The sequence below is a fragment of the Erpetoichthys calabaricus genome, chromosome 3 (assembly GCF_900747795.2).
Source record: "Erpetoichthys calabaricus chromosome 3, fErpCal1.3, whole genome shotgun sequence".
In the NCBI taxonomy this organism is placed as follows: domain Eukaryota; kingdom Metazoa; phylum Chordata; class Cladistia; order Polypteriformes; family Polypteridae; genus Erpetoichthys; species Erpetoichthys calabaricus.
The window spans coordinates 113,080,863-113,104,897 of record NC_041396.2 but is presented as its reverse complement, the minus strand read 5'-3'; the positions used below and the strand labels follow the sequence as shown (position 1 = coordinate 113,104,897).

At 39.7% G+C, this 24,035-nt stretch overlaps 1 protein-coding gene across 1 annotated transcript; it reads left to right on the top strand.

Annotated features, from left to right (window-relative positions):
• The first annotated feature begins 2,788 nt into the window (after window positions 1-2,788).
• Window positions 2,789-3,577, top strand: LOC127527082 (uncharacterized). Its single transcript, XM_051924699.1, has one exon. It carries the CDS (start codon window positions 2,789-2,791, stop codon window positions 3,575-3,577), a length of 789 nt encoding a protein of 262 aa, XP_051780659.1.
• The last annotated feature ends 20,458 nt before the right edge of the window (window positions 3,578-24,035 follow it).

The window sequence follows — 24,035 nt, the reverse complement described above, 5'->3', positions numbered from 1 at the left end:
TCTAGGTTGGGTTCTTGTAGGCGAAGTTTGCCTCGGAAATGCTCACAAGCCAGCAGTTTGTACTTTCAAAACAAGTGTGCTGGAAAATGGGCAACCTTCACCTTTCATGCCTTGCTACAACCACCTTTGCTTGAGAGAAAGGGCGACTTACGACGGGGAGCCAACACCATTGGCCCCTTTGATCAAGTCTGCACATAATGATGTGCTGGGCAAGTCAATATTTGAGAGAACTAAAAATGACAACAAATTTGCCCTCTCCATTGAAGATAAAGTCTTTTTAAAAATCATGGAAAAGGAACTTAACAGAGATGAAGTGAATAGCTGGGTTGCACCACTCCCTTTCAAATCTCCCAGACCTCGTCTCCCCAATAATCGTGAACAGGCTCTTTCTCGCCTTGTCTCTCTGCAGCATTCTTTAGACAGAAGACCCGAGATGAAAAAGCAGTTCACCAGCTTTATGGGGAAAATATTCGAGAATGGACATGCAGAACCAGCCCCTCCACTGAAAGAAGGGGAGGAATGCTGGTACCTGCCAATTTTTGGAATATATCATCCACAGAAGCCTGGTCAAATAAGAGTAGTTTTTGACTCCAGTGCGCAGTACTGTGGCATGTCACTAAACAGCGTTCTACTGAAAGGACCAGACTTAAATAATTCTCTGCTTGGTGTGTTGATCCGTTTCAGAAAGGAACCCGTAGCAGTAACGCAGACATTGAGCAAATGTTCTATTGTTTCATGGTGAGAAAAGACCACCGGAAATATCTGAGGTTTCTGTGGCATCAAGACAATGACACAACTAAAGACATAACTGAATATCAGATGCGAGTGCATGTTTTTGGAAATAGTCCTTCCCCTGCAGTTGCCATCTATGGGTTGAGACGAGCAGCTGAGGAAGGTGAACATGAGCATGGAGCAGATACACGACAGTTTATACAGAGACATTTTTATGTAGACGACGGTCTTATTTCTCTGCCAACGGAAACTGAAACCATTAGTCTGCTAAAACGGACACAACCATCTTTGGCACAATCTAACCTAAGGCTACACAAAATCGCTTCAAACAGTACCTTAGTAATGAAAGCCTTTACAGCAGATGACCTAGCCAAAAGCATAAAAGACTTGGATATTACTAAAGAGATTCTTCCAGCCCAAAGAAGTCTAGGACTCAGTTGGGAGATAGAATCTGACACATTTACATTTACAATTTCAGAAGGAGAAAAAAGCATTCACACGTCGTGGCGTTTTATCCACCGTCAACAGCCTTTTTGACCCCCTTGGTCTAGTAGCCCCAGTAACCATACAAGGGAGAGCTTTGCTGCGAAAAATCTCCCATGGCCCTGGCGACTGGGATACCCCACTTTCAAAGGATAAATTGGAGGAGTGGAAGATCTGGCAAAACTCTCTACAGGATTTAAAATATCTTCATATCCCACGCACATATGCTCCTCATGGCCTGGCCCAGGCAAAGCATACTAAATTGTGTGTCTTCTCAGATGCATCTAATGTGGCCATTGGTGCAGTAGCATACCTTAAAATTATCACCAAGAGTGGACAGTGTCATGTGGGATTTGTTCTGGGAAAAGCCAAATTGACCCCCCAGCCAGAACCAACCATACCGCGCCTTGAACTGTGTGCAGCAGTACTCGCAGTAGAAATGGCAAAACTCATTCTAGATGAGATGGATTTCCAGCCAGACTCAGTCAAGTTCTACTGCGACAGTAAAGTCGTTCTCGGCTACATATTTAATGAGACCAGGCGTTTCTTTGTGTATGTACACAACAGAGTCCAACGCATTCGTCAGACGACAAAGCCAGAGCAGTGGCATTATGTTCCCTCAGATCAGAATCCTGCCGATCTTGCAACAAGATCAGTACCGGCTTCTCAGCTTGCCAACACCTTTTGGTTTACCAGACCAGCCTTTCTATACAAGCAACAACAAATTTCTCATGAAGCACGAGAAAACTTTGAACTTATCCATCCTGAGCGAGACGCAGAAGTACGCCCACAAATAACCAGCTTCATCACTCTGACTAGAGACAAACCACTCAGTCCTAAGTGCTTCCAACGCTTCTCTACCTGGCATTCTGCCCTGAGAGCTGTTGCACTTCTCATTCATATAGTCCGTTCTTTCAAGTCTTGCTCTGACTCACACAGAAACTGTAATGGCTGGCATTGGTGTAACAAACCGCGTACCCCAGATGAGCTCACTGCTGCAAGGAATGTTATTCTTAAGTCAGTCCAGGGAGAGGCATACTCAAATGAAATTGATTCACTCACAGCAAAGAGGAACCTCCCCATAAGCAGTTCTCTTCTTAAACTCCACCCTATGCTGAATGATGGCTTTATCAAGGTAGGGGGGCAACTGAAGCATGCAGATATCGACCAAAGCGAAAAGAACCCTATTATACTTCCAAGGCAAAGTCATGTTACAGCTTTGTTAGTGGAGCACTATCACAAAGACGTGCAACACCAGGGCCGTCTATTCACACAAGGAGCCATTCGAGCATCAGGTCTGTGGGTAGTTGGTGGTAAGAGACTTGTAAGTTCTGTTCATCTTTGCACCACCTGTCGTAAGCTCAGAGGCAAGATGGAAAAACAAATGATGGCAGACCTTCCCCAAGAACGCGTCAACACATCCCCTCCTTTCACCTATGTAGGATTAGATGTTTTTGCCCCTTGATCAGTTACCACACGACGCACAAGAGGAGGTGTGGCTCAAAACAAGCGTTGGGCAATACTCTTCACTTGCATGAGCACTAGAGCTGTGCATATTGAAGTAGTAGAATCCATGGACACTGGTAGTTGTATCAATGCCTTGCGAAGATTTTTTGGAATACGTGGCCCTGCAAAGCAACTCAGGTCTGACTGCGGAACAAACTTTATTGGAGCTAGCAGGGAACTAGGATTTGTAAAAGACCCTGAGAAACATCTGAGCATCCTACGATACTTAAGCGGACAGGGATGCACTTGGGATTTCAACCCCCCTCACGTGTCACACATGGGAGGTGCTTGGGAGCGTATGATTGGCATGACACGTAGAATACTTGACTCTATGTTTCTACAGAACAGACAGTCTCACCTCACTCATGAAGTCCTTTGTACCTTTCTGACGGAAGTATCTGCAATACTAAATGCCAGACCACTTGTCCCAATTTCCTCTGACCCAGAGATGCCATTTTTATTGAGCCCTGCCATGCTGCTTACCCAGAAAACTGGTGTGTCAGCACCTCCAGGTAATTTCACAAGGAATGACCTTTTTAAAAGCCAGTGGAGACAAGTACAAGCCATGGCAAATGAATTCTGGACACGATGGAGACGTGAATACCTCCCTACTCTGCAAAACAGGCGGAAATGGGCCCACCCATCTAGAAATTTACAAATAGGAGACATTGTTTTGCTAAAGGAGAATCAACTATCACGCAATGAATGGCCTATGGGATTAATCACCTCGGTATTCCCTAGCAGTGATGGCACTATAAGAAAAATAGAAGTTAAAACTGCCTCTCAAGGCATCTCCAAAAACTTTATCAGGCCTATCACAGAAGTCATTCTAATAGTCCCTAAAAAAGACGGATAAGTTTATACAATATTTGCCTCTATGTAATGTTTAGTGATATAATGTTATTATATCAGATGGGGAGTGTTCTGCCCCACATCTTGTTAGTTAAGACTGTTATTTGTTGAACTGTGCTCCCCCTTCATCTTGTCATTTATTAACACACCAGTCAGTCACGTCCCACACTCTCAGTGGCGCTGTAAAAGTCTATGAAACTCACGTAAAGCACGTAGGTCCCATAATAAACCTTTGAATACAATACACCCCATGTCCCTCACGTAGGCACCCCTTTATCTCTTGTTTTGGTCACGTCCAAAACGTATCCTTAGCGTATATAAACCCCTGGGTCTGGTTAGTTGTACTACGCAGCAATTTGAACCTCTGTCTACGCGCTTCTCTTTGTCTTGATCCAACCGTGGAAACCACTCGCCTTGTAAGTGTCTTTTAAAGCTTTACTGTTTAATGTACACTGTCTGCTATGTACTGCATTGCTTTGTAAATCATTCTTTATCGTCTTTGATTGTACACCTGTAAATGACTGTATGTTTCTTTTGTATATATTTCAGTTTACAACGAGGTACGTCCAGTAAAAGCCTTCAAGAAAGCTCACTCACCCCTTGTCGTTTTTTATGTGGATGTGCCGAGTTGTTTAAGCTCTCTGCGGCCGCGTTGCACGGACAGCGCGGAGTGAGGCAGAAAGTGGGTACGGAAAGTATTCAGACCCCCTTCAATTTTTCACTTTGTCATATTGCAGCCATTTGCTAAAATCATTTAAATTAATTTTTTCCCTCATTAATGTACACACAGCACCCCATATTGACAGACAAAAAAAAGAATTTTTGAAATTGTTGCAGATTTATTAAAAAAGAAAAATTGAAATATCACATGGTCCTAAGTATTCAGACCCTTTGCTCAGTATTTAGTAGAAGCACCCTTTTGAGCTAATACAGCCATGAGTCTTCTTGGGAAAGATGCAACAAGTTTTTCACACCTGGATTTGGGGATCCTCTGCCATTCCTCCTTGCAGATCCTCTCTAGTTCTGTCAGGTTGGATGGTAAACGTTGGTGGACAGCCATTTTTAGGTCTCTCCAGAGATGCTCAATTTGGTTTAAGTCAGGGCTCTGGCTGGGCCATTCAAGAACAGTCACAGAGTTGTTGTGAAGCCATTCCTTCGTTATTTTAGCTGTGTGCTTAGGGTCATTGTCTTGTTGGAAGGTAAACCTTCGGCCCAGTCTGAGGTCCTTAGCACTCTGGAGAAGGTTTTTGTCCAGGATATCCCTGTACTTGGCTGCATTCATCTTTCCCTCGATTGCAACCAGTCGTCCTGTCCCTGCAGCTGAAAAACACCCCCACAGCATGATGCTGCCACCGCCATGCTTCACTATGGGGACTGTATTGGCCAAGTGATGAGCAGTGCCTGGTTGTCTCCACACATACCGCTTAGAATTAAGGCCAACTCCCGCATGGAGTTTGCTAAAAGACACCTGAAGGACTCTGAGATGGTGAGAAATAAGATTCTCTGGTCTGATGAGACCAAGATAGAACTTTTTGGCCTTAATTCTAAGCGGTATGTGTGGAGACAACCAGGCACTGCTCATCACTTGTCCAATACACTTTACTTTAATTTTTCTATTTTTATTTATTGATCACTTTCCAGACAGAAGAGCAGCTTCAGCGATAGACTGCTGTCACTGTCCTGCTCCACAGACAGATTGAGGAGATCGTTCCTCCCCCAAACTATGCGACTTTTCAATTCCACACGGGGGTGTAAACGTTAACATTTAACATTATTATACAAAGTTACTGTCTGTTTTTCACCTGCATTATTATCTTTCTTTAATTTAATATTATTTATTGTATCAGTATGCTGCTGCTGGAGAATGTGAATTTCCTTCTGACTTCGCTTTATCCTGCTTGCGGCATGTCAGACGGTTCGTAGTCTTTCTCGTTTTACTCTGGGCAGGGGGGCTAGGGGCGTGTTGCCTCATTTTTTATTTCTGTTAGTGGAGGGGTGCTTTGTGTGTCGTGGGTCTGAATTCTCCTTTTTGTGTACGTCCCGTTTCGTGTGCTATGTCTGTAGTCTGTCCTGTTTCGTGTGCAATGGGCTTTGTGTGGCGCTCGCGTCTGACTCCTTTTTTTTTGTGTGTGCTAGGGGCGCGTTGCCTCATTTTTTATTTGTGTTAGTGGAGGGGGGCATTGTTTGTCGTGGGTCTGAATCCTCTTTTTTGTGTGTGTACCGTTTCGTGTGCTATGTGGCGCTGTGGTGCTTGCATCTGACTCCTGTGTTTTTGGTGTGCTAGGGGCGCGTTGCCTCATTTCTTATTTCTGTTAGTGGAGGGGGGGGCTTTGTGTGTCATGGGTCTGAAGCCTCTTTTTTGTGTGCGTCCCGTTTCGTGTGCTATGGGGTTCGTGTGGCGCTGTGTTGTCGCTTGCGTCTGACTCCTTTGTTTTTGGTGCGCTAGGGGCGCGTTGCCTCATTTGTTATTTCTGTTAGTGGAGGGGGGCTTTGTGTGTCGTGGGTCTGAAGCCTCTTTTTTGTGTGCGTCCTGTTTTGTGTGCTATGGGCTTCGTGTGGCGCTGTGTGCCAAGGGTTTGTGTGGTACCTGCGTCTGACTCCTTTTTTTTGTGTGCTATGGGCCCGGCGCCTCATTTCTTATTTTCCGTTGCTTGGAGGGGGGCTTTGTGTGGCGCCTGCGCACTACGTCTTTTGTGTCCACGGCCCACGTCCCTGCGTCCATATCCAGTTTACCATTCTCGTTTAGTAATATGGATATTAATGAATAAGTATCAAAACAAATAAATCTATAGGATCATATAAAAGATAGATATATAATTAGTGAGGGGTAGCATCTTTATGTGCAATATCATAATGTGGAAAAGTCTCTAAAGAGGAGTCCGGTGATTAGTTCAAATAGAACAAAAAACAAAATCTGCAGGGATTCCAAGGCGAAAAGACTGCCAGCCCCCACTGGGGATTCTACCTAATATAAATGTTCTTAAGTCTTTTCTCATTGTTTCCAGGCTTCATCTGAGAGAATATGATGAAGCTGGTCTCCAGCATCACAGGTGGTGAAAAATCAGAAAAGACAGCAGAGAAAAGTTTAGATTAGTAAAGATTGGAAATCCCTGAAGAGTATGATAATTCTATGCCTATATAGTCTATTAAGAATACAACTAAAATGTAGCTATGTAAACGGCGAATTAAAAAAAGTCTAGTTTTAGCAGTTTCTTAAAATATTCAACTGTATTAGCCTGGAATATCTCTGTTGGTAAAGTATTCCAGATTTTAGGTACATAATAGCAAAAGGCTGCCTCACCACTTCTTTTAAGCTTGGCTTTTGGAATTCTAAACAGATGGCACAGACATTCCAAAATACCGGAAGGGGCAAGATTATTTAAGGCTTTATACATCATAGTATTTTAAAGTCAGTTCTAAATGACAGGAGTAAACAATGTAATGTTGCTAAAACTGGTGAGATGATCTCAAATTTTCTATTTCCTAGTTAAGTTTCTGGCTGCAACATTCTGCACTACTTGCAACCTATTGATGTCTTTCTTCGGTAGTCCTGCTAGGAGTGCATTACAGTAATCCAGCCAACTAAAAACAAAAGTATGGATTCATTTTTCAGCTTCTTGTAATATTATAGGAGGTCTAACTTCTACAGTATTCCTTAAGTGAAAAAGTGCTGTTCTAGTAATCTGGTTAATGTGAGATTTATAGTTTAGGATCACTGCAGAGTCAATGATTACACCTAAATTTGTTACTTCTGCCTTAACTTTTTAAACCAAGGGGATCAAGTTTATTTCTAATACCCTTGCTATTTCCATTTTTGCCAATCAGTAAGATTTCTGTCTTTTCCTTATTTATTTTAAGTTACTACTCATCCATTCAGAAATACTGGTAAGACATTGAATCAGAAAGCCAAGAGCATCAAGGTTATCAGCACTATCAATAAAGATTTGTCATCTACATAGCTGTGGTAGTTCACCTTGTGTTTTGAGATACTTTGGCCTAATGGAATCATGTAGATAAAAAAAAAGCAGCATACCCAGAAAAGATCCTTATAGTAAACCATATACCAGGATCGGCCAACTCTGATCCTGGATAGCCACAGTGACTAGAGGTTTTCAATCTATTTTCTTAATTGGTGACTAAGTTTTGCTACTAATTAACCTCATTTAATTTATTTGCTATTTAAGACTCAGACCCTTTATATCAGGGTTGAGCAATGTTGGTCCTGGAGAGCCGCAGTGGCATCAGGATTTTGTTGACATTTATTTCGTCATCTGTTTTAGGGTTTAAATCACGTAGATGATACATGTGTTACCGGCCTCAGGCCTAGGGGAACCTGGGCCAGGTACAAGCCACTGTTGCTACAGGGTGTAGCCACAGCGATATGGTGAAAGAGCATAAAAGAAGCAGGCAACAGTCACAAGTCCCAGACCATACTTCTGTTCTTCTTTATTCTCTTTTACCCAGAAATACTGTATATAAATGCTTCAATTTCTGCATAGATCAACATGGCAATCAGTGAAACAATGGTGCAAGCCAATTTCCTCTGCATAACAAATAGTGTAAACACATTTTCTTTGGTTCCACAATAGTATTGTGGCCAGCTATCAAAAAGTACTTGATTAGAAACCAATGTCCCCAAAGGAAGCAGACAGTTCTGTATCCCCACATTGTGTGTAGATGAGATACTAAATCAAAGCAGTCTGACTATTCAAAGCTGGTGACTCTTTAGCAAGACAGGTAAATATTTATGTTTCTGTAGATAGCCATCAACAATAGCCTGTAGCAGAATTTTCTAGAAATTATGCCTTTTCTTTAAAACACTAAGCAACACACAGAAATGTCATTTTCTTTAGAATACTGAATTCTAGCCCATTAAACATGCATCATTAGAAAGGAAACAAAATCTTTAACTTAAGAATGAACTGACATGATAGTTAATTTCATAGCTTGGTAATGTTTTAAATAAGATCTGTTATTGGTGAGGATTGGCTTATAATTAAATAACTGGGTTGGAACAAAAACCTGCAACCTCTGCAGCTCTCCAGGATCGGAGTTGGCCAACCCTGCCATATACAATATCATGGATTCCAGAAGTACAGTCACCACAACAATCAAAAGAATTTTCTACCTGTTAAATAAGACATTGTCTAAGGCAACAATAACAAATATACGGCATTTGTCCACATTAACCCACAAATCATTTACTACATTAACCAGTGCAGTTTCTGTACTATGATTTGCTCTAAAAGCTCACTGAAACATATTAAGAATAGAATGTTGGTTCAAGTAATTATTTAACTACTTAAAAACTGCTTTTTCTAGAATTTTACTTAAGAAAGTCAGGTTAGTAATTGGTCTAAAGTTGTCAAAGACAGAGGAGTCAAGGTTATTTTTCTTAAGCAGGTGTTTAACGAGTGCAGTCTTTAGACAGTCAGGAAAGACCCCCATATTTATTGATGAATTCACTATGTCAAGTACGCTATCAATTAGCATATCAGAGACTTGTTGGTATTGAGTCAAGAATGCAGGTAGTTCTGGTAGATTTATTTCAACAAAACAGTTTAACTCACTCAAAAGGGCATGCTGTGATTCGACAGGATTAACTTTGGGGTGATGTACTAGATTATTTCTAATATTTATTTTGTGTTTAAAAAAAATATTGCAAAAGCCTCACAAGTTTCACTAGTTAGTTTTACTACTTCCATTGAATTACATTGAATAAACTGGGTTTAGAAGACTATCAATATTAGAGAACAAAACGTTTGGATTTTCAGCTTTAACATTTATAATTTTAGAAAATTAGTACTGCATTTCAAGGCAGACTGCTTTATTTTATTTAGTTATTTTCTCCTTCAATATTTCATAGGGGGCTATTTAGTTTTACTTCATTTATGTTTTAAGATCATACATTCTTTGGGTCTTCCAAAGTTTGATAGTGCTGGAAGATTTCTTAACAGGTTTTTCAGTGGCCACTATGTCAGTCGTTACCTTAGCAATCAATTTTTCTACCTTACTGGTTACTGATTGTTTAGAATATTAGCAAACTTTGAAGCTGTAGATTAATCAAAATAATGCTTTTTAAGAATATGCCTTTCATTACTGTTAGTTACCAGTATTTCTGTTTTGAATAATATGCGAAAATGGTCAGCTATAAAAATATTCAAAACATGCCTCACATACACTTTTAATCCTTTTGAAATGACTAAATCCAGCATGTGTCCTCCCTTATACCTAGGCTGGTTGACATGCTGACCAAGATTGAAACAGAGCAGTAAAGTTATTGAATTCTTACTTTTGTTTCACACTGGTTATCCACATGAAAACTGAAATCATCTACAATTAGGAACCTGTCGTTGTTAGTTACTATTATAGATTCTAAGTCAGAGAATTCCTGAATAAAAGACGCATTATATTTTGGAGGTCTATAAAGGGGTCCATATGAGAGACTGCAGCACTCTTTGAATAACCACGGCATGATAATTAAAAGATGTGAAAGTACCAAAACCAGCATCTTTACAGTTTAATCAGCTTGAGTAAATATTTGTTAAACCGACACCTTTTTTGCCCTGTAAAACTGATGAATAAAATTGTAATTTGGAGGTGCTGATTCAGCCAACACCTCCACACCATCAAAGCTGAGCCATGTTTCACTTAATGTAAGAAAGTCTACTTTACTATCATTGATAAGACTGTTAATGTCAGAAGTCTTGCTGGTTAACACTCTAATATTTAATAGAACCACATTTAAGGTCTCGGAAGAGCAGAGCTGAATCGGAGTATTATGGCAGCTTGAAGTGGTAAATAAGTTATTTGCGTTTATGCAGCTATGTCTGGATTTTTATTTAAACTATGGTTTGTTATTATAGTTCTAATACAGTGCACACCTATAGGTGAAATGCCAATTAAGTTATTCGCATTTATACCACTTTGTCAGGATTTTTTAGTTAGACTATGGTCCATTATTATAATGTAATATAGTGCAAATCTATGGGTGATCCCACTACAGAATTATCACATCCTAACGGAATTATAGTGAACATTAAGATTTAAGTAGGTAGTCAAGAAAGAAAGATTTCCTTTGAGATATTGTTATAAAGATCCAGGCAACATATTGGTTTGGATGCAGGCTGTCACATCTTCTCCCAGAAGAAGTCATGGCTGTCAGTGAAACAGATGTCTCGTCTCTCACAATAGTTTCTCATCAATGTGTTTAGGGCCAAGAGTTGAATTTTGGTTTCATCTGATCTAAGCAAGGTGGGAACTTGGCCTGATACAATGAATATCACATCCAGGGTCCTGTCCTTTGTGGCCTGAATGAGGAATGTGAAGTCAGCGTTCAGGAGTTCTGACTGTCTATGTTGAATGTCATTGACATCAGCATGGATTTCAGTTGTCCCATTACTCCTGTCCATGTGCTTCTTAAGGACTGTTGTCGGGGCTCTTCTTTCAGTGTCTTTAACTCCTGAACCAGAAAAACACAACACAAATATTTTATGGTCAGGAAACTGTACTGTATGTTCAGGTGGCATGTCACCACTGTCTGCAGGCATAGTGAGGGAGCGGAGATAATTGTTGAAGCGGTTGTGAGTGGTGATGCTAGATTGAGGAAGTGGAGATAATCTGGGTTTGGCCCCATTCTTTTGTTGTCGATGTTTACAGGTTCTATCGTCAATGTCTGGAGCTGGAGCTCGGTGTAAAGCTGACTCAGCCTTGGATGCAAGTGGTATGGCGTAAAGTAGAGGTAGCCGAATCGACCCCAGACATCGAAGAAGTCTGTAAGAGGTGAGCTTTCTAATCCCTGAGATGCTTATTTGTTATTTCAAGTACTTCTGTTCATTTTCCAAAGCATGAGATAATGACAAATATGCCAGTGAATCCTTTTCAGAGGTTTCTTTGTGTAGAGCAGTGTTATTCATCTTGTGTTTATAAATATAATTTTGTTTATCTGCCTGCAGCACTTTGCACTGGTCTAATTGAGTTAGAATGTGTATATGTTTGTCTGGTTTGGAAGATTAATCACATCTTTTTGAATTGTTTTGTCAACTTCTTTCAGTATTCACAGTCCTTTCAATTTGTATCATCTGACAATCTTTATTTCTCTGTTACATCAGAATACATGTTCTTAATGTAAATTTGAAAAACAATGCCTCTTTCACAAATACATGTAATAAATGGAGCTTTCTCCATTTATCTGTAGACTTTTGGTGCCTCATTATTAACTAGCCTTAAGGTCAGTTTTGTAAGCTGTTGCTGATGCCAATGATTCCTAGCTCCAAGCGCAATGTTTGGTGTTGCAACACATCAAAGGATCTTTAAAAGTCTAAATAAATTAGAGTTTTTTCTTCTATTCTGTCTGCTTCTTCAAAGTCAGGTAATACATTTGTGAGGATTTTCCTCTTCTAAAGCAAATATAGCTATTGTTTATGATACTGTCTTTGTTAAAAAAAAAAAACTCATCTTCTTTTAGACAATAATTTCCATTATCTTACATAGCGTTAAAGATTATTGGCCAATTTTATCTCTCTTCTCATTGTACAGTCACACTGGCAATTTTCTATTTATTATTAATTCTCCGTTAGATACATTTTCAGAAACATGTTTTTAATGGATAAAATTAGACAGTTTTGTTTCTTTTTGAATTTCTGGTAAAAGTCCATTGTTTTATTCATTAAATTTTAAAATGCTTTTTTATAGCACTAATATTCATTCCAAATGTTTGTATTAGTTTTTTTTTTTTTTTTTTTTTGTATATGTATTTATGTACGTGTTGTGGCAGAATGCTAAGGTCCTTATAATGGATGGGCCAGGGGGGAGAGAGTGCCTTCAGGATATGCTGGGAGCTGGAATTTGTTACAGCCCTGTTGGGTTCTGTGGGTGCCATCGGCGGTGCTGCAGAGCCTGCACAGCCTTACTGCACACCTGGAGATACCTGGAGCACTTCCGGATACCCTATAAAAGGAGCCAGCTGCCACTACTCTGGGAGCCAGAGTTTGGAGGAAGCTGGTTGGAAGAGGAGTGCAGGCAAAGAAGAGACAGATTGTGCTTATAGTGCTTACAGTAAAGTACAGCATAGGTGGAAAACAAGGCAAAAGCGTTTCCCCCCCAGCTGAATAAATGTGTGTTGTGCTAAACTTGTATCCTGGTTTCTGTTCTGTCGGGTGTTCGGGGAACTGTGCACCCCCGGGTCTCCACAGTGTATATACGTGTGTACGTGTACTGATTTATTTGCGCGAATCCAAGAGAGCAGCTGAGGGGGACGGGGCCCTCCTCACTCATGCACCAGCCTCCGTTCGAGTCGGTCTACGTCTTGCCACGTTTTGGAATCGTACCTTGCCTCTGCTTAGCTAGTGATACCTATTTGTTCAACAGATATTATCACCTAAAGATTGTTAAGGAGTAACGGTTGATGTTGAGAGAGAGATCAGAGCTATGTGTGTTTTAGAGGGTAGCTGCTGATTGCCACTGATATCACAGCAATGTGCTTTTCTCCCCACATGGGTGACGCTATCCTGTCAGAGCTGAACACAATCAGCTACAGTGCCAACATTTGATGTTGAAGCGCACCTTCCTACCGCTTGGCCAGAATTACATTTTTAAAATTTTTTTATTGATTTTTAATGTTTGTCCTGTTTCACTACTATGCGAGCGGCGCTACGGGGGACAGCTAGTATATATATATATATATATATATATATATATATATATATATATATATATATATATATATATATATATATATATATATTGGTTTAGATATTATATATATATTGGTTTAGATATAATATATATATATATACAGTAATCCCTCCTCCATCGCGGGGGTTGCGTTCCAGAGCCACCCGCGAAATAAGAAAATCTGCGAAGTAGAAACCATATGTTTATATGGTTATTTTTATATTGTCATGCTTGGGTCACAGATTTGCGCAGAAACACAGGAGGTTGTAGAGAGACAGGAACGTTATTCAAACACTGCAAACAAACATTTGTCTCTTTTTCAAAAGTTTAAACTGTGCTCCATGACAAGACAGAGATGACAGTTCTGTCTCACAATTAAAAGAATGCAAACATATCTTCCTCTTCAAAGGAGTGCGCATCAGGAGCAGATAAGCAGAGAGATAGAGAAAAGCAAACAAATCAATAGGGCTGTTTGGCTTTTAAGTATGCGAAGCACCGTGGCACAAAGCTGTTGAAGGCGGCAGCTCACCCCCCCTCCGTCAGGAGCAGGGTGAGAGAGAGAGAGAGAGAGAGAGAGAGAGAGAGATAGAGAGACAGAGAAAAACAAAACAGTGAAAAATCAATACGTGCCCTTTGAGCTTTTAAGTATGTGAAGCACAGTGCAGCATGGCGCTTCAGGAAGCAGCTGCACACAGAAGGTAGCAATGTGAAGATAATCTTTCAGCATTTTTAGACGAGCGTCCGTATCGTCTAGGTGTGCGAACAGCCCCCCTGCTCAAACCCCCTACGTCAGGATCAGAGAAAGTCAGCGCAAAAGACATAGAGAAAAGTAAGTTGGGTTGCTTCTCAGCCATCTGCCAATAGCGTCCCTTGTATGAAATCAACTGGGCAAACCAACTGAGGAAGCATGTACCAGAAATTAAAAGACCCATTGTCCTCAGAAATCCGCGAACCAGCAAAAAATCCGCGATATATATTTAAATATGCTTACATATAAAATCCGCAATAGAGTGAAGCCGCGAAAGGCGAAGCGCGATATAGTGAGGGATCACTGTATATAAATTGGTTTAGATATAATATATATATATTGGTTTAGATATAATATATATTGGTTTAGATATAATATATATCGGTTGCACATACTACTGATTAATTGTATTTGTCAGGGGCAATCATTTTCTCGCCACATAAAATGTTAACTCATCATTGATAGAAAGCAGCATGTTGATTTCTGTTATTCCTTTTTGGCAGCATTTCATTTATGATAATAATAATAATAATAATAATTATATTTAAAGATGATCTATGTCAGGAAGGTGTAAGAGCCTCATATTTTGAAAAGTCGATCATTTTTCAGGTGTAAGCACTCATACATGCACACACTGAGACACAAATACAGAACATCTAAACTGGCGTATCTGAACTGATTTATATACATCCAAACCGGTGTATATGTATTGAAACCATATAATATCTGACAAAGCATATATATATCTAAACTGGTATATCTTCATATGTATCTGAACCAGTGTATATATATCTGAACTGGCATATATATAAACTGGTCTATCTGAATGGATTTATATATCTCCGAATCAGTGTATATACTGTATATCTAAACCAATGATTTTTAACCTATTTCATCTCATGGCACACATTAACTAATTAGTAAAATTCTGCGGCATACCAAAAAGTACATTATAATTTTTTGCCAATCTGAGAAAAAAATAGGCATCATTTTTGATCAACTTATAAAAAAAATTGTAGTAATTACCTACCCTTTTTGCTCCAAAGTGGCTTTTTAAAAATATTATCATAAAAGCTGAAACAACCCCAAAACATCTTTATATGTGTTAAGTGTGATCTGGTGTTTTTCAGTGCACACCTGTCACGTATGCATACATCATGTATGCATGTATACACCATAAATTATTTACACATGCCCAAAGAAGGCCAGGTAGCACCATGAATTGTGAGGAAGTTTATATTTACAGTACACATGTGTGAATGTTCTGTGAATGGGTGACACAAACCAGGCAGGCAGTGCAGATTGGGTAGTGTCATACCCATCCAACATGGCTGCTATATCTTTGTGGTGTCAGGCTGGCAATGCAAAGCATCATTTGCACTGTATAAAAAGTTTATCTAAGCCACCAACACAGCAAAGTTTCAGGGAGAATACGACAAACAAGGCCACCAGCGAACTCCAGAAATGCACTGTGAAAAATGCTTTAGCAAATTTCAGTGATCACCACTAATTATGGTTACCTTTTAGACAACTCTTTTTAGCACTTCTTGTTGATTTTTTTGTTTTTAGTATATACATCAATTATCTACAGATAATTCTTATTGTACTTTGGCCACAAGTTGAAATTTTCCACAGTTTCTCCCTCTTGTAAGGCATTTTAGAGTATTTAATTATGTTTTTGAAATTGAATCCAGGTTTTACATTTTTGAACCTGATCAGGCTGAAGTCTACCATAGTAGTTGGGAGTTAGATGGACTAGGTGAGCCTCTTCTCAGCTGTCTGGTGTGGGTCCTGGCATGCTTTTGTGTATGTTTTGTTGGTGTTAAACCCTTATGTGACTCTGAAATATAACAAAAGATAGACAGTTTTGTGTGTAGTTTTTGATTAGGTAAGCCACTTCACCAATTGGGTTGGTGCAGATTTTCAGGTGTACATATAGAGTAAAAGTTTGTGGTATTCCTTTGTGCTTTTATAATTATATATATATAATTACCTTTATTTTATTTTTTAATCATATATTTGTGTGCCTCTTTCGCATTTAATTACATGTGCAAGTAAACTGAGTATTTTTTTTTCAAAATTTTAAATATTTTCGTACATGGTGTATATGTGCCAGTATCCAGCTGGATAAGTCCGTTTTGTTAAGTCTATTGCAATGGTAAATTCAGAACAGCCTCATCCTGCATGTGCTGTCTGTCAAATAAAACTAAAGCAGCTAAACCCTCAAAGGATTTCCAGGGATGGGTGAAAAAGAGATTATTGGCAAATTCAACTCTGACCTTACTCTTTAAAGGTCAAATAGATGCAGTCATGCAAAGATGTACGTTAAAAGAGCTCCTTTCATGTGAAAGTGCCATTTGTCTGTTTTAATACCTTGTTGGTTGGAGTTCTTCTCTGTGCTTTGTTGCAGAAATTTTAAATTCTTGTTAGTTGTCTTAAATTATTAAACATTTAGTAAAGAGCTGTAATCTGTATTGCTAAGTATGAAAATGTGCTTTCCTTTCTATGTATTTATAGTATACAGTAAAAAATACATATGTTAACAGACATATGTAAGAACTGTCTCTCCCTTTACAGATTTTTGTCATGTTTGAGATGTATAGCAGGAGAACAGGTATGATTACATAAAAAAGGAGTTAATCAGGGCAGTCATGATTATTTGGTTACTGCTTATGTGTCTGGAAATATGAAGAATATAGCAGATCAGGCAAAAGAAGATCCTAAGATTCTTTCAGTATTTTAGTAGTAAAAGAATAGTCAAGGAGGAGGTGAAATATATCAGAAATAGTAAAGGGGAATTAAAAGATACAATGAAATAGCGGATGCCCTAAACTTACATTTTTCTGAGGTGTTCACAAGTGGATAACCTCCCAGAGGTAACAGGGACTACTAGGAGGTACTGAGGGATTTGGAAATTTTAGAGGGAGAAGTGCTGCTCAGATTAAATAAGCTGAAATCAAACAAATCACAAGGACCAGATAATATTTATCCTGAAGTTCTTAAGGAGGCTAGTGAGTACATACATAAACCCTTGATACATATTTTTAGGAAGTCATTGTGCACTGGAGAGATTCCGAAGGGCGGGAAAATGGCAAATATCATCTCATTATATAAAAAGGGTGACAGGGCAAATCCAAACAACTATAGGCCAGTAAGCTTAACATGCATCACAGGAAAATTAATGGAAGGAATTATTAAGGATAAGATTGAGCAACACCTGGCAAGGACAGGAGTTTTTCTGAACAGTCAGCATGGGTTCAGAAGAGGGAGGTCGTGTTCTACTAACATGCTGGAATTCTATGAGAAGGCAACAAAAGGATACGATCAAAGTGGAGCATATGATATTATTTATCTGGGCTTTCAGAAAGCATTTGATAAGGTACCACATGGAGGTTGGGCATCTAATTAAAAGAAGTGGGAGTTCAGGGTGATGTTTTTAGATGGGCGCAGAATTGGCTCAGACACAGGAAGCAGAGGCTGATGGTGCAAGGAACCTCATCAAAACTGGCTGATGTTAAGAGTGGTGTTCCACAGGGGTCAGTGCTAGGGCCGCTACTATTTTTAATATATATAAATGATTTACATAGGAATATAAGTAACAAGCTAGTTAAGTTTGCAGATGATACCAAGATAGGTGGATTAGCAGATAATTTGGAATCTGTTATATCATTACAGAAGGACTTTGATAGCATACAGGCTTGGGTAGATTTGTGGCAGATGAAATTTAATGTCAGTAAATGTAAAGTATTACACATAGGACGTAAAAATGTTAGGTTTGAATACACAATGGGTGGTCGGAAAATCGAGAGAAGATTGTGAGAAGAATTTAGGAGTCATAGTGGACTCTAAGCTATTGACTTCCCGACAGTGTTCAGAAGCCATTAAGAAGGCTAACAGAATGTTAGGTTATATAACATGATGTGTATAGTACAAATCCAAGGAGGTTATGTTAACCCTTTATAATGCACTGGTGAGGCCTCATCTTGAGAACTGTGTGCAGTTTTGGTCTCCGGGCTACAAAAAGAACATAGCAGCACTAGAAAATGTTCAGAGAAGGGCTACTAGGCTGATTCCAGGACTATAGGGGTTGAATTATGAGGAAAGATTAAAAGAGCTGAGCCTATACAGTTTAAGCAAAAGACGATTAAGAGGTGACATGATTGAAGTGTTTAAAATTATTAAGGGAATCAGTACAGTGGATCAAGACTGTTCTTTTAAAACGAGTTCATCAAGAACACAGGGATATAGTTGGAAACTTGTTAAGGGTAAATTTCGGAACAAACGTTAGGAAGTTTTTCTTTACACAACAAACCATGGACATTTAGAGTAAGCCACCAAGTAATGTGGTAGACAGTAAGACGTTAGAGACTTTAAAAACTCGACTTGATGTTTTTTCGGAAGAAATAAGTGAATAGGACTGGCGAGCTTTTTTGGGCTGAATGCCCTGTTCTTGTCTAGAGTGTTCTAATGTTCTAATTTAGCATATTGCTTGGTGGAGCAATGGCTTAACACTAGAATTACCAGAGCCTACGAAAAAACTTGTAGATCCGGCCCAGCTTAAAACCATTCACACCTCTCTGCCAGCGTCCTTTCTCCTCTAAATGTGCCGATAAAAACAAGCTGCAAGCAGCCAGCTATTCCATCCCCCCACCAACTTAGAACGTGCATGAGCATCTCCAAGCTCATGCCTTGATTGATTATCTGGGAGTGAAGTGGAGTTTTAGAGTGGAAATAGATCATTATTTGGAACACACGCATTTCATGTGTGCTCCGTTTCTACAGTAATCTGTGTAAACACATTGTTAAAACAGAAACTTTTTCATATTTTAGCAAAAAATGTTACAAAATGTAGGCATAAACTATAGAATGTGTGAAGTATGAAGTCCAAACATCAAATAAACACTTTCACAAAAGGTTCAAGAACAATACAACAGCTTCTGTGGTGTAGTGGTAAGATTTGCTGTCTCAGAGCACAGCATTCTTGCTGTCCTTCAGAGACCTGAGTTTGATTCCCCATTGAGGAGAAAGTGTTAGATTTTTTTCTTTTTAACCTCAAACGGACATAAAATTTATAAATTGGTATGCACTGTCAGAAAATGAGATTGTTATATTTTCATGTAGGATGCTCCTTTTAAAATATTTTTTAACAATTGAGAGTGCAATTAACATGAACAAGTGTCCTTATAACTGTTATTTTTAAGATCCATAACACACAGACAGACAGAGCACTGCGTAATAGAGAGACAGACAGGCAGAAAAGTCACTAGATATATAAATAAATAGGGAAGACACATGTACTGAAAGAAAAAAAAGATCAACATATGCGTTGATCCTGCTGCACTGAATAAGCTCACGCGCTCTAACATCCCCACCCCCCCTCCTGATCTGACTCTAAGTAACAGTGCAAGTACAGACGCAAACCAAGTGTATGTGTGTACTGTATAATATAAACAAAAAGAGCAGCTACTGAAAACGGCAAAAATAGGAGTGAGTGGGGATCAAACCAGGGACTCTTGATCACACTTGGTTTGAGTCTGTACTTGCGCTGTTACTTAGAGTCAGATGGGGGTGGGGTGGGGGGGGGGGGGGGGTGTTAAAGCACGTGAGCTTATTCAGTGCTGCAGGATCAACGCACATGTTGATCTTTTTTTTCTTTCAGTAATAGAACCAGCATAAATCCACACCCAATCTGACGCTGTTCGTTTTCAAATAATATTGCATTAGTGCGATGATGTTTTCACATATATTGTCTGTTTCTTTCAGGTGTGTAATAGAAACCACAGCATAGAGAGAAGCATGTACATTGTAACAGGTACACATGTTGTAAATGTAGGAAAGACGATGCTTGCGTGTGTGTGTGAACAGTTAACATTTGAATCTGATGATTGCATATAGCGCTGAAGTTACTGCTTTGTACTATTCTATCCTCTGCATGTCCTGGAGTACAAAAGAAACAGCATACAGCAACATGTGGGGACTGGCAAGATTGGGGAAAAAAAACACATCGTCACTGATTACATACCACAAGATGTTATGCGAATGAATATCAATAATATGAATAATGTTGCATCCGTGCCACAAAGTTTTGCGAAATGTACTATACATGTCATAAAACAAATAATTCCAAATATCATATATACCTACGTCTGTGTGTTTTTTTTTTTTTTTGACATCAAACACCATAAGGTGCATACTAATTCAGCATGAGCAGGAACACTCAATAAAACTGAATAAAAAAAAATCAAGTGATGGTGAGATACGAAGAAGGCAGATTCACCAGTGTTTGTGTGTCAGCTTTAATCCCTCCAGATGAGAGAATGTCCAGTTCCATTGTCTCAAAACACCACTCACATCTCCAGTTATTCCATTTCAAATGAAAAATAACAGCGTCAGATCCCTGGGTGGGGGGGCGGTAGTATGTATTGTGATCGTGATTTAGAGAGAATAAAAGTTAAAAAAAAAAAAAAAAAACGTTAACTTTTACAGGTCCTATAAATGCACACCATGTGTTACAGATACAGTACACACATACATTTGTTTTGCATACTATTAACAAAAAGAGCAGCTCATTACTGAAAACTGCAAATATAGGAGTGAGTGGAGATCGAACCGGGGACTCTTGATTAAAAGTCAGCAAATCTTACCATGGGGGCGGCACGGTGGCGCAGTGGGTAGTGCTGCTGCCTCGCAGTTTGGAGATCTGGGGACCTGGGTTCGCTTCTCGGGTCCTCCGTGCGTGGAGTTTGCATGTTCTCCCCGTGTCTGCGTGGGTTTCCTCCCACAGTCCAAAGACATGCTGGTTAGGTGGATTGGCGATTCTAAATTGGCCCTAGTGTGTGCTTGGTGTGTGGGTGTGTTTGTGTGTGTCCTGCGGTGGGTTGGCACCCTGCCTGGGATTGGTTCCCTGCCTTGTGCCCTGTGTTGGCTGGGATTGGCTCCAGCAGACCCCCGTGACCCTGTGTTCGGATTCAGCGGGTTGGAAAATGGATGGATGGAAATCTTACCATTATGCCACTAAACCTGTTGTCTCTTCCTTGAACCTTTTGTGAAAGTGTTTACTTGATCTTTGGACTTCAGGCTTCATACATTATATAGTTTATGCCTACATTTTGTCATTTACTTCTAAAATATGAAAAACGTTTCTGTTTTAAAAATGTGTTTACACAGATTACTGTAGAAACGGAACACACATAAAATGCATGTGTTCCAAATAGCGATTTATTATTTCCACTCTAAAACTCCAGCAGTTCAGTCACTCCCAGATAATCAAACAAGGCATGAGCTGGGAAAACTTAGTGAACGTTCTGCGACGATGGGGGATGGAATAGCCGGCTGTTTGCTGCTTGTCTTAATCAGCACATTTAGAAGACAAAAGACGCTGGTGGAGAGGTGAGAACGGTTTTAAGGTGGGCCGGATCTACGAGTTTTTTCGTAGACTCTGGTAATTCTAGTGTTACTGCAACAGTTCCCGAGTCCACATTAGGACTGCCGGGGTTTATGCTTAACAGAGCAGATAGAGATGCCAATTGTTACAACAAATCCGAAAGGCACTGGTGTTTGCTTCTATATTCACAAAAACTGGTGTAGTGACATTTCCATATTATTGAAGCACTGCTCCAGCAATCTGGAACTATTCACTGTTAACTGTAAGCCATTATATTCACCTTGAATTTTCTTCAATAATTCTAATTGGAGTTTACATTTTGCCTGAGGCGAATGTAAATGACGCACAGCAGCAGTTGGCAGATTACACCACTAGTTTGAAGAATAGTCATATGAAGTTGCCAATTATAGCGATGGGTAATGCAAACCTAACCATCAAGCTTCCCAGATATAAACAGCTTGTTAAATGCCCCACTAGGGATGGGAAGATTTTGGATAATTGCTACTGCACTATAAAGGACACATACCAGACTTTATCTTGTGTGCCTCTGGGTGATTCTAACCATATTATGCTACAGTTGCTACCCACTTATAAACAAAGGCTAAAATTAGCTAAACAGGTAGGAAAAATCTATATGTTCATAGACTGATAAGTCAGTTGAATCATTTCAAGTGTGAGGGTTGGCCAGCAGCCTTACCTGGCCAGGACGCCCTCGGAATGGAGGGACTGAGGGAGAAAGTGTGCACTGGGAATTATCTTTCCCAGAACGCTAGATGGCAGCCTCCCTGGATTGTAGTGGTGCCTTGGATTCCCACAGGGCTGCATGGGACATGCGGTTCCTCAGCTCAGCCCTGTTGGGTTTTGTGGGTGCTTCCAGGGGGTGTTGCAAGGACTGAGGGGGCCATATGTCATGGGGTTGCCATCTCATCTGGAAGTGCTTTTTTTGTAGAAGACCAGAAGTACTGCTGTGTGGAAGATAAAAAGGAGCTGCCTGCCTCACAAGGACAAGCCAGAGTCAGGTGGAAGGTGGATGATGCTTGTGAGGAGTAGTGGAGGAGGCAGTGAGAGACCAAGTGAAGGAAAACAGTGTTTATTGTGCTCTATAGTGCTTATTACATATACTTGTGGTTGTGGTGGTGGTGGGAAACACTTGTTAAAAGTATTCCACAATAAAAGACTCTTTGAGCTTTTACCTTGTGCCCTTGCATGTTTGTGTTGGGTGTCTGGGGAAGCGGAGTGCCCCCTGGTGTCCACACAAAATTGTTTGGACTGTACAGATTGAGATGTTTTTAAAAATACTTGTGAAAACATTCATGAACTGACTGACACCATTACTTCTTCTGTGAAGAGGTTTGCATTCCCAGCAAAACTACTATGATTTTCCACAATGGAAAGCCATGGATCACCAAAGAACTAAGAAATCTATGTCAGGTTAAAGAAAAAGCTCATAAAACTGGTAATAAGGATGCCTACAGACAAGACAAGAATGGGATGCTAAATTGCACAGTACCAGACTGTGATAAAATAAGCACCCCCAATCATTACAGGACTATTTTGCTCTTACATCAGTACTAATGAAAGTATCTGAACAGCTTGTTCTAACCCATCTGAAGTCTTTCTTCTTCTGATTTTGAGCCTCTTCTGTTTGAATGCTGAGCAGACAGATCTATGGATGATGCCATCAACATGGGCCTTCATTTTGTGCCAGAGCATCTGGATGATAATGGAACCATTCTCCCTGAACCGTTGTTAACTGAACATCTACAGACTGAACTGAATCCTTCCATCCCTAAATGGATTTACAGTTTTTGGCAAAAATTTAAAACAATATGTTTATGTGGTGCATCTCAAGGCTGTGTACTTTCCCCTACTTTATTCCCTGTACACTAATCACTGTAGGTCCACTGAATCTTCAGTTAAAATCTTTAAGTTCACTGATGACACCACCATTATTGGCCTAATTACTAATGGTAACGAAACAGATTATAGAAAAGAGATAACTCATCTTGTTTCTTGGTGTACTTCCAACAACCTAGTCCTCAATACTACCAAGACAGTGGAATTGGGCATTGACTTGTACAAACAGCAGTTACAACCTCTCCCTATAGAAATTAATGATTCTGCAGTCAATATGGTGGAATTCTTCAAATGTTTGGGCACAACTGTCACAGCTGGGACATTAATGCTGCTTTCATCACTAAAATGGCTCAGCAGTAATTGTACTAATGCCAGCTAAAGACAATTTAATATTTTTCAGCCAATCCTAGGTCAGTTTTACAAAGCCATGATTGAAAGTGTAATCACATTTTCCATTGTTGTCTGGTTTGGTTCAGCAATGGCACACTCCAAAAATAAATTACTGTGTGTTGTGAAGTCTGTTCACAAAATAATTGACTGTGCTTTTCCTTCTTTTGCAGACCTGTAATCTATCTCATGTCACTAACTATGTCATAAGGATTACCGCGGACTCATCTCACCCAGCTCATCAGTTATTCCAAAAACTCTCCTCTGGTAAACACTTCAGGACAATTAAAACTAAAACAAACAGACATCTGAATAGTTTCTTTCTCAGAGCCATAGCTTTTTCAAACAAGTAACAGCCTGTCCTCTTTGTATATTCACATGTTCTGTCATATACTGTATGAAGGTGTGTGT

Bases quoted from the DNA above. Each gene is read 5' to 3' on its own strand.
- LOC127527082 (XM_051924699.1), top strand. From the start codon at position 2,789: ATGGACACTGGTAGTTGTATCAATGCCTTGCGAAGATTTTTTGGAATA.